The following is a 12,052-nucleotide window of genomic DNA, read 5'->3' as shown; positions in this document are numbered from 1 at the left end:
GTGGAGATTTTTGCGATAAATGGCCACATTCCTTTTCATTTTTATTTTTATTTTTAATTATTTAAACTCTTCCTACCATTGATTGAACTCGCATAATCTTATCCAATGAAAGAAATATTTACATGCGTTTGTAAAATGTATTCCAAATGGTTCAACATATCTAAGATCCTTTGTCTTATTGCGGATATAGTGAGATATTCCGTGTATTTCAACCTTACATTTGTCACTATGGGATTATTCTTCACTTAGACTATATCGTTTAGGACAATACGTGTTCTGGAACGAAACACAAAGAGGCAAATGTAAGACTAATGCATAGTTATCCTTAATTTTCCAACTGGAAACGAAACAAAGTCATCAAGTAGTGCATCTTTTGTCATCATTTCAATATATTGCAAAACTAAATGAGCAAATCAGCTAGTGCTGTACCCGATTGCATTGCCCAATGATATCATTCATATTTTTGTTCTCTTCTTGCTCCTGGAGTTCAGCTGACTATTCAACAATATTGTATTCAGTAGAAATCAGTGATAGAACGTATAAAGAAGAATAAGTGCTTTCTGATTCCCTAGAATAACATAGTGAACATGTGTAACCTGTTTGCTTCATCAAGAAATTCACTGAAATCCAACCAGTTCAGCATAACCTAAGGCCAATGTGCGCATGTGTTGTCCAAGTTAGTGATTAACACAAGTAGCATAGTCTTGATGCAGTTATACAAATAACCGATTTAAAGGCTTTAATCAAACGTAGAAAGAAAGAAATTAATCAGATATATAAGTAACTTATTGTACAGATTAAGTGAGCAGAAAATGATGATGATGATGATGATGATGATGATGATGATGAAAATATGATAAAACTGACGAGGTGGAGGAAGATTAAAAATGTATGTTCATGGTGGTGATGATTTCCTCCTCGTTTAATCCTCTGGGTTTAGTGTCCTTACTACATGAGTAGATTTTTTTTTCATTCTTAGCTTCTGGATTCCAGTTGAGGCGCTTGGTTATTTGAGCTGAAACAATATCACTAAAGTTGTGTCCTGTGAGTAAGAAATGTTCTACTATCGTGCGTCTTTCCAAACTTGCAATCGTCGAATCAGATATGTGGCGGTTCATTCTCTTATTATATGTATACGTCTCTCACCAGGATACTGCAGAGCACATACTCTGCATGGCATGAGATAAATTATATTTTCACTTTTTGTGTGTAATATTAGACCAATAAATGTTTAGGCCCCTATCTCTGTGTAATATTAGACCAATACATGTTAGGCCCCTATCTCTGTGTAATATTAGACCAATACATGTTAGGCCCCTATCTCTGTGTAATATTAAACCAATAAATATTTAGGCCCCTATCTCTGTGTAATATTAAACCAATAAATATTTAGGCCCCTATCTCTGTGTAATATTAGACCAATACATGTTAGGCCCCTATCTCTGTGTAATATTAGATCAATAAATGTTTAGGCCCCTATCTCTGTGTAATATTAGACCAATACATGTTAGGCCCCTATCTCTGTGTAATATTAGACCAATACATGTTAGGCCACTATCTCTGTGTAATATTAGACCAATACATGTTAGGCCCCTATCTCTGTGTAATATTAAACCAATAAATATTTAGGCCCCTATATCTGTGTAATATTAGACCAATACATGTTAGGCCCCTATCTCTGTGTAATATTAAACCAATAAATATTTAGGCCCCTATCTCTGTGTAATATTAAACCAATAAATATTTAGGCCCCTATCTCTGTGTAATATTAGACCAATACATGTTAGGCCCCTATCTCTGTGTAATATTAAACCAATAAATATTTAGGCCCCTATCTCTGTGTAATATTAAACCAATAAATATTTAGGCCCCTATCTCTGTGTAATATTAGACCAATACATGTTAGGCCCCTATCTCTGTGTAATATTAGATCAATCAATGTTTAGGCCCCTATCTCTGTGTAATATTAGACCAATACATGTTAGGCCCCTATCTCTGTGTAATATTAGACCAATACATGTTAGGCCACTATCTCTGTGTAATATTAGACCAATACATGTTAGGCCCCTATCTCTGTGTAATATTAGACCAATACATGTTAGGCCCCTATCTCTGTGTAATATTAAACCAATAAATATTTAGGCCCCTATCTCTGTGTAATATTAAACCAATAAATATTTAGGCCCCTATCTCTGTGTAATATTAGACCAATACATGTTAGGCCCCTATCTCTGTGTAATATTAAACCAATAAATATTTAGGCCCCTATCTCTGTGTAATATTAAACCAATAAATATTTAGGCCCCTATCTCTGTGTAATATTAGACCAATACATGTTAGGCCCCTATCTCTGTGTAATATTAGACCAATACATGTTAGGCCCCTATCTCTGTGTAATATTAAACCAATACATGTTAGGCCCCTATCTCTGTGTAATATTAAACCAATAAATATTTAGGCCCCTATCTCTGTGTAATATTAAACCAATAAATGTTTAGGCCCCTATCTCTGTGTAATATTAGACCAATAAATGTTTAGGCCCCTATATCTGTGTAATATTAGACCAATACATGTTAGGCCATTATCTCTGTGTAATATTAGATCAATAAATGTTTAGGCCCCTATCTCTGTGTAATATTAAACCAATAAATATTTAGGCCCCTATCTCTGTGTAATATTAGACCAATACATGTTAGGCCATTATCTCTGTGTAATATTAGATCAATAAATGTTTAGGCCCCTATCTCTGTGTAATACTAAACCAATAAATATTTAGGCCCCTATCTCTGTGTAATATTAGACCAATACATGTTAGGCCATTATCTCTGTGTAATATTAGATCAATAAATGTTTAGGCCCCTATCTCTGTGTAATATTAAACCAATAAATATTTAGGCCCCTATCTCTGTGTAATATTAGACCAATACATGTTAGGCCACTATCTCTGTGTAATATTAGATCAATAAATGTTTAGGCCCCTATCTCTGTGTAATATTAAACCAATAAATGTTTAGGCCCCTAATTCTGTGTGATATTAGACCAATAAATATTTAGGCCCCTATATCTGTGTAATATTAGACCAATAAATGTTAAGCCCCTATCTCTGTGTAATATTAAACCAAAAAATGTTTAGGCCCCTAATTCTGTGTAATATTAGACTGATACAAGTTTAGGTCCCTATCTCTGCTACGTAATATTTTTATGCCTATGGGCGCCTGAATATTCGGGAACTTAAATTTGCTCTTACATGTGATATATTCTCTTTGAATTTTGTTTTCATTTCATTTATTGATCTTTCTGTTAGAATGTTGTACGGTAAAACTGGTTTACTAAGGAAAATAGTCTTGATAGTTTCGCAAAATTTCAATAGTGGGTTAGTGTTTGAACAATGTGACCTGGTTGAAGATAATATGCATGGTATACATGGATGAAGAGTATTCGATAAACATCTTTGTTTTCGTACATGAAGATGCAGGTGTGATTTCTGTTTAGTCCTTAATATTGCCTCCGCCACCAGATCGTAGTCCTGATCTCGATTTCTCATATCATGATACAGTTATTTCAATATATTTGCAAATATATCATTAACAAAACCTATTCTGCCTAGTTTCTGCGCTAGTTGCTCCGGAGATTCTGAGTATAGAGTACAGGGTGACAGCGGGTGGAGGAAGAATTGGTGATTGCTGATTGGTTTCGAGTTGATATCTTTGTGCAATTTGTACTGAACGATGTCAGTAGCTGGTATCCAGAGATTGCAAGTTTGGGGTAGAAATTTCAGTTGCACGCCTGACTTTTGAAGAACTGATAAAAATGTCGGCGATACAGATGGATTCATTAACTTTTCCACTCCGTGTTGTCACTTTATTTGTCACAGGGGAAACGTACCCATTTACATGGATTGTACCTGGCCAAAGTCCAAACTGCCTCTCAATATTTCTAATAGCAACAATTTACATACAACGGGGTCATTGAATTTGGAGATCGTTCTTATCATTCAATTCTTAAGATTCAAAACTAGTTCCAGATCCAAGCAGTATCTCGTTTTTCGTTTCTTTAAGGCAATTGTTTATAAGTCTTTATTATCTCCTGGTTTTTGATACTGCTATGCAGGCATGTCAAGTATAGTGAAATAAGCGTCGAGTTCTGAAAGTTTCACTGATTTATTTTCATCAAATAGTCGTCTCCTGTCTTGTGTAAATGTCATGTGTGTAATTGTGGTCTGAAATGATTGAAGTAATAAAGTTTATTTCCCACTGAGGTGCCCATTACAGCACATTATTAGCTTTCGGTTCCTGGTTTCTGAAACGATGCGGGAGGTATTTTAGGTGTTAATTGGTCTTATTTCCAATATGCTCGTCATTTAAACTATTAGAGAGAGAATTATACCTACAGATTGACGTGTTGAACGTATATAACGTATCGGACATGTCCGCGACACATCTATCAAAGCTTACGGTCTCGATATTTATGCATGTCTTTTTCAGCGCCTCCGCTGATCCCCCCAAAGCGGCTGTTATTCTTTTTTTTTTTGCAGTCCTTTACTGCCCAATTCGTGCTAGCATTTTCCACGTTTGGTGCTATTATTTATTATTAACAATTAATCCGCGTTTGTGCAAGTCCTACAAAAAATGTTTCCATTAATGTTGTTTAAATAAACGCTCAGATAAGTTGGTCTAAAAGACGGCGGCCGCCCTACTGTACTTCCACATATAAATCACCGCCTATATGCAAAGCTTACTTTTCATCAAGTTGTTTAAAAGCATTTTACAAGTTTTGTCCAACATTTCTGGTTGCTGATCTTGTGGCGCAATGACAAATGTGTCCATAATTAATTTCTCAGCAAAATAAACACAGCAATATATTATCCTAGTCTGGTCGAGAGCTGCGTCCGCGAGTTGTACTCGTTCTTCATCTTATAATAGCATGTTAAGTCTCATAATCTGATATAAATCCGAATATTTTATGTATCAAACATTTTCACTGATAATGACATTGGCGCTGTAGCGGCTTCTACCAGAGGCACAGGCAGTGCAAGCCATTAAGCTGTTTTTTCCTCCCCACAGCTCCGCTGAGGTTTTAAGCGGTTCCCATTGCATGCACACCTGCGCTCGCTGCTCACCCAATGTCAACTTCAGCTGCTTCTACTACATTGCGGCAGTGGGCTAACTTGCCACTGTGTCCAAACCATCTAATATTCACTTTGGGTAAGGTGCTCTCTGCGAAGCATCTTGATCAAACGTTTGAAAGCAGATACCATGATTTGTATCATGTTTAAGGCTTCATACATGCACTCTCATTTCTCTGATTGGTTTGCTACCTTATAAAAAGCCGTTTAGCAGTTGTGCCTACTGCTGCCAAGGTGAAAGAGGTACTGAGAAAAGGTGGTGTGTGATGACCCAATATTTTTATTTTACCTCTACTCTTGATTGTATTTCACTGGTTCCCTGTTGAAGTTACTCGCGTTTGACATACTCAGTCCAGTTTTAATGAAATGCTATTTATTTGATAGATCCCATCCGTCATGATTTTCCGCTGGTAGTATAAAATAGGCAGCTATACAAGCTAACATGCCAGCCTAAAGTACCAGTTGCTCATACATTTGCGCTAATGTACACAATACTTTGTCTACCGCCTCTCCGTTAAATTGTTTAGGAGCTTAACGACATTTTTCAGCCAATGATACGTTTTAATTGGCGGCGAGTATAAATGGTGAAGGAAGAAAAAGAGAAAACCCAGAAAAGAATTACAGACCCAAAGGAAACTATTGGCAAGCTTTAATTACATACCCACAAATGGCCGAGCCCGAGGCTCCAACCCACAAAGACAGAGGTAAAATGGCTGTGTTTGGCAAATGCGAGCGATTTAGATCACTCGGCCACCATGGAGCCTTGATTGAAATTTTAGGCTTAGGTTTAAGACTTATTTTGGTTAAATATGGACCAGGAAAATTATTATTCACATTAATTAGTTGCCTTACTCTGAATCTGGTATGAATATTAAATATACGTACCCTGTATTATGTAAAACATTTTCTCCATACCCTGCCGCTCAGCTTCAAAATAATCTTATGTGTTGTTTAATGGTTAGCGTAATGTGTGCATGACTAATTCCTTTTCTTCATTTAAGAATTTAATTCCTATTTTGATTGTAGTATTATAAATCAATACATGTACTTGTTAAAATTATTTAGTGAGATAGTTTTAACGACTCGATTTCATATTGCGTGACTGTGTACATCGCAGAAAAGGCTGTCAAATACTCTCATATAGGAGAAAAGAAAATTGCAACATATAAAATTTGTCGCATAAACCGGAAGGCTTTACTAAAACTCATCGCAATAGTATGCTTTTGCACCAGCATCACTCGACGTTTAAGACAGTGTCTCCTTTTGCTGAAATTCGATTGTACGTGATTCCATTATAAAAAGTATAGTTACCCCCGATTGTTAGGTCATATTCTGGTTGAAAGGTTCCTTTCACAAATCTTGTAGCAAGGGACGTTTTGCCGACACCGAGGTCTCCTACAACAACGACCTTGACTTTGAAAAGATTTTCGAACGATGAGGAGTAAAACTTTGAGCTTCCGGTCTCCCCAAGCCTAATCCGGTTTCCTATAACACTGTGTTTCCTATCGCATCTTTCTTTTCGGCTCATCTTGCTGACGTCAGCAATAATAGTACCATTGTGTTGGTAAATATGAGGAAGACCTAAGAAAAGATTACACATATCGTAGTTACATTCAGGACTATATAACAATGATTAAGTGTGCAGTTTTAACATACTTATTTTCTCATGTGTGTATGGGTAAAAATAGCTCTGATTTGGGTTTAATCGTGTTTACGTTGTCTTGGAGGAATTGGTCCATGAGAACAACAACAATGCAATTTACACACTTTGCATATCCATAGTTCTGAATCAAGATAATTTAAATTTTCATATTTTAAGCGTTATTTTAAAATGAACAGAAAAAATGGTTGCCTTCACTTATGATAGTAAAATATGTCAATCGTTGCGCGAACACCATAAGATTATTTAAGAATCTAACAGACAGCATAGCAGAAAACAATTTATATTAAACATACCAATACGTAATTATTGATCACAAGGTGTAATGTATTGTTAGCTGATGACACACAATAATTAGATAGTTAATATTGTAATTAGTTTAATTCCCAATTATGTCATAGCAATGTGTATATGTTTGAGACACTCATTGAATGTGTATATGTTTGAGACACACGGGAAATCATACAGGCAGACATAAGCTCTAAGATAAATAAAGCTAGGTAGAGACGACGACGGGTGACATAATACATATTAAGTGAAATCCTGACAGACAGATAATAACGGAGAGATAGTCAGAAGGAGAGGATGAGTTCGGTAACGAGAGGAAAAAAAGCGACTGTATGATAGAGTAACATATATTGTGATAGAGGAAACCAAATCGATAGAGATATATTACCTTTATGAATGGGTATAATTTTAGCTTAACTACTGCATCATACTCAGCAAATTAAATATATCTTTTTTTATTTTTGAGAAGCAAACGAGCAAACTACTTGATAATTGTTCATGTGATCATTCCAAACAATTCTTAATCGACTACTTTTGTCTAACCTTTACATGTATATTCCCATGAACAGAATCACAATCCTGTGACTAATTATACACGCTAATTTACAGTCTTTGTTGCAGATGGAACAGTAGCTCTAACCCCGTTTACGACATTGCATCAATCCTTACTCTCTCTACAGCAAATACGGTATTTCCTTGTTGCTTGCAAATTCAAATACCTATGGTCCAATTTAAATTACCATGTAGATGTGAATTTGAAAATATTCACATTAGATACATACTACTGCACACGACATCACCGCTCCGACGGCCGAGTGGTTAGAACGTCCGCCTTGGATGCGGGATGGTCGAGGATTGGAACTCCGGCCGAATCACACCAAAGACTTATAAAAATGGTACTAAACAGCTGCCTCACTAGGCGCTAAGCATTAATAGGTTAGTGTTAGGACTAACTGGCCTGGTGTCAGGATAATGTGAGTGGGTGTGACATCATGCTACATGTCTGCGGCATGATGCCCCAGTGCTAGACATCACTATAAACTGTAATACTACAGACATCGCAGCCACATGATTCAAAAATAGATAAAGCTACGTTACAAATCCAAACCACACGCTCAACACATCAAAAATATGTAGAAACAAACGGAAGGCATGATAACATGGACCACCAAACACTGCACACAGAGCTTCTTATTTCATCATGATCCATAAAATGAAAATAGTTCATAAGGTGGACAGAAATGACAATTTGAAGGGCGGGTTTCACAAGAGTTTTTCCTTAACAGTTGTTACCTCAAACAATGAACCATCATGATTTTGCAATTTAATATATTTGACCCTAATGACCAAGAGATTTTTTTCGCGCGTTAACAATGAAATATGAATTTTACTTATCCGTTTAATAATAGTAAAAGTGTCAAATTCTTAAGTACTACCATTGTGAGAAAAAGTTTAGTGTGCATCCGGGAAAATTATATACATGTACAGATATTTATATAAAATATAACACGAAATTAGGCTTTTTAAATCATATCTTGATTCTAGGAAAGTTGTAATGTGGGCATAAAATTAATATCTGTCAGTATTAGGTGCGAAATTAACATCTAAAGAATGCCTCAAAAGTATATAAATACTGATTAAGATAGCACTAAACAGTTTTCGGCTGTGATCGTGATCAACGGTGTAATCTCTCACCATTGATGCCGCCAGCTATTATAATACAGTATCTTATCAATCAACACGTATACATTGTCGAACTCACGAGAAAACAGAGAACTGAATCGGTAAAAATGGCAGGACAAAGCTAATTCCTCTATGATTACTATATTTAGAGTCATGACAGGCAAAGTTGATTACGCTTTAATTATTCTATTTAGGGTCACCACATCCACTCTCCAAGCAAGATGTGAAAATCCTTAAAAATCGCGATTTTTAGTCCCATCAAGACCCCCTATGTACGTATAAAAATGCACTTCTCTTCAATCGAACCTGGCTTGTCGTACGAATCTGCTGAGCTTAGTACTAACAGCGTCGTTTGAGCGAAGAGGTAACCACCTTGCATAAGTTCCTATAAATGCGAACAATTTGTTCTTGGTGACAAGATGTATTCGGCATAACAAAAGGTAGTTCCTGTTCCGTTATGATCTTATTTAATTTTGTTGCATTTGTCATTTGTTTGATTTTCAATAGAGTATACTGTTACAGGCAAGGTGTCACTACGAGCGAATCAAGCAAGTTCAGCGTGAGATTTGCTTAAAGTCTACTGTTCCCCTTTTTTGGCCCAAAGACCTCAAGACAACAGTCGTTATCAAATGATGGGTCTTTAAAAACGCAAATGATACAGCAATGTTAATATAATCACCGAATGACCATACATCACGAAGCTCTAATTTCACACTTGCATGGTTTCTGTTCTTGCTTCAGATTTGTGACACTCATCAGTAAGCCCTTCCAAGTCGAAGATTCTTACTTTACGCCTTGCGCAGAAACATATGAACCAAACCCATCATACAAGGAGTTATTCCTAAATCAAATCACTCAATACTTTTAAAATACATTTGAATATCCCACGAATTCCTCACGTTAAGAGATTATGGAACGTCCATTTTACGTCCATAATCATGTGATCATAAAGTCTCGTGAATTATGTACATCATGACGTCTGCATCTAGAAATCTGCTTTTTTCTCGTTTGAGAAATATATTCCCAACACCGACTTGCCATAATCAACAAAACAATAAACTGATACATAAATACAAATAGCGCATACCCTAAGTTAGTTACAATATTATTATCAAGCTTCAGTTAATATAGCGTATACGAAATGGTGAGGATATCTAATTTAGTAAGCACTTTAACCTGCAACTTTCACTGAAACGTTTCGTATGAAAAACAACTAAGCTATATTTTGGCGTACGGAACTACAACCAAAAAGGCCAGCTATTGTCTATTAAACAAACTTATGTAATGGAATCGTTTTGAGGCGAACAAAACTTCGAATTTATTTTACTAGTACATAGTAGTATCAATTAACTCTTGCAATTAACTCTTCTTTTTAACTCTAGTAAAGCCAGTTACTCTGGATCATCAAGCATCGGCGTATTACAGCAAATCATAAGATACACTTTATGTTCACCCTGTAGCAAACAACGAAAAAGCAAAGATAACAGAGCAAACTTGTTTGCTCTTTACCTCCTCATTCTTTCTGATACTTACTACACCACTTTACATCCGCCAACTCCAAACAAAAAGTGTTCCCGAATCGTTTAGTGTATTCAGATACACACATGAAATGTCTTCCTGTTATGACTACACATATAAACTTTGATAAAACATATTTGATAATGTCACTAAAACTTTGACACTCTCTTGCCAGGATCACCTTCTACTACAAGGTTATAACAAGAGCAAAATAACTACTAATTTCCATCCAGCATTTTAAGAGAATCTGGAAAGGAATTGACTAAGGGACAAGAAGACAGAAGCCATATATATATATATATATATATATATATATATATATATATATATATATATATATATATATATATATATATATCCGAAACACTTTACCTGACGTATATGGAGAGAATCAGAATTATTGTTCAAATGAATACTTTACAAGGTACAATATATAAGACCAGTAATACATGAATTACCTCTCCAGAGCGATGAATAGACGTATTACTCTACTCATCGATGAATAGAACACTTAAATGGTACCAATGGTCTGATATTTCACTCAGATGAAAAAGACTTCGAACAAAAGCATGTTAGGTGCAAACAGACAGACAGAGAGACCGACACTAAGATTTAGATAGACAGAGAAATAGAAGGAGGGAAGTTATAGAAGATATGTAAAGAGAAATCCAGACGGAGAAAGAAACTGGGAGAATGGAACAGAGATGGATATGTAGAGGTCAATAAGGAGATAACGAGCAGTGCGAGAAGGAAATAAAGAGTTGATCTACAGAAATGGAGAGATAGAGATAGAGAGAGAGAGAGTACTTCCGTAACACATTCTAATAGTAGTTTCGCTATCGCATCACAATCAACAATCTCCGTTTTCGTTCAGATGAGCATGCTACTTGCTACACGATCAACCGCTTATTTTTCATCCGATCCTGTTGAAAAACATCCATAATAGATGTATACATCACGTGCACTTAAAGATGAATACATACCAGGTAGTTTAATGCAATATACACGTCTACAGGACGTGACATTACCACGAGTAGGTTACTTAATTTTAAACCTAGAATGTAAACAGCTCAGTCCTGTACGGTCTACTGAAATGATCTGACACCATAACAGTAGTATAATACGCCTATGACCTGGGCCACTTACCTCATTTTCGACTAAATTTAGGTTGTTTAATTGTTGTTTTGTTGTTGTCTTTGTGGTATTTTGGTGATGTTGTTGTTGTTGTTGTTCTTTTCTGGAGTTTTATTGTATTCGCTTTTTACTGATCTGTTTGAAAACTTAGAGTCAAAACAGTTTTAAAACTTTTCTTTTAACTTTCTCGTTTTATCCTCAAATCGTAACTTATTACGGTCATTTTTAGCAAACTGAACTAAACATCACATATTAAAATATTTGCACCATGTGTTCTGATTTGTACTATTTGAACATTACATTCTTATATGAAAACCCCAATCACTTATTTCTCCAATCTTAATAATCTCTAATTTTAATTTTATCTGCTAAAGTTTGAATGTCCTTACCTGACTCTGATGTATTACTCTTTTTAAACCACAAAAAAAGGGTGACATCGCTAGTGGCGAGGCGTTCACCCCCTCCGACCCGGAGCAAAGTCACGAGCTGGCGAGGGTCTTTATAACCCCAATTTTCTAATTCACAAAGCAGTAAATACATATGTAAATCGAAAATCAAAGTATAGAAGCTCAAGTGCAGCAGTGGTTTTATTTCCTGTACTACCTTGTCTACCGTAGAATGAATATATATATATATATATATAT

At 35.7% G+C, this 12,052-nt stretch overlaps 1 protein-coding gene across 3 annotated transcripts in view; it reads right to left on the bottom strand.

Annotated features, from left to right (window-relative positions):
• The window catches only part of LOC149790299 (ras-related protein Rab-5C-like), a 65,329-nt gene that overhangs the window by 41,231 nt on the left and 12,046 nt on the right, over positions 1 to 12,052 (bottom strand). The window contains exons 1-2 of one of the 3 annotated variants that reach the window (XM_089972341.1): positions 11,082 to 11,218; positions 6,437 to 6,706 (exon numbers count right to left, since the gene is read on the bottom strand). In XM_089972341.1, the coding sequence (XP_089828467.1) occupies positions 6,437 to 6,706; positions 11,082 to 11,094 (283 nt within the window). In that variant the 5' untranslated portion in view covers positions 11,095 to 11,218. Of the gene's footprint in view, positions 1 to 6,436; positions 6,707 to 11,081; positions 11,219 to 12,052 lie in introns of those variants that run through there. The other 2 variants (XM_089972339.1, XM_089972342.1) reach the window with 2 other exon arrangements.

Source organism: Sinohyriopsis cumingii, chromosome 10, assembly GCF_028554795.1.
Source record: "Sinohyriopsis cumingii isolate HCF-2022 chromosome 10, ASM2855479v2, whole genome shotgun sequence".
NCBI classification, from domain to species: Eukaryota; Metazoa; Mollusca; class Bivalvia; order Unionida; family Unionidae; genus Sinohyriopsis; species Sinohyriopsis cumingii.
The sequence above is the reverse complement of the archived record's forward strand: the minus strand, read 5'-3'. Positions and strand labels throughout refer to the sequence as shown.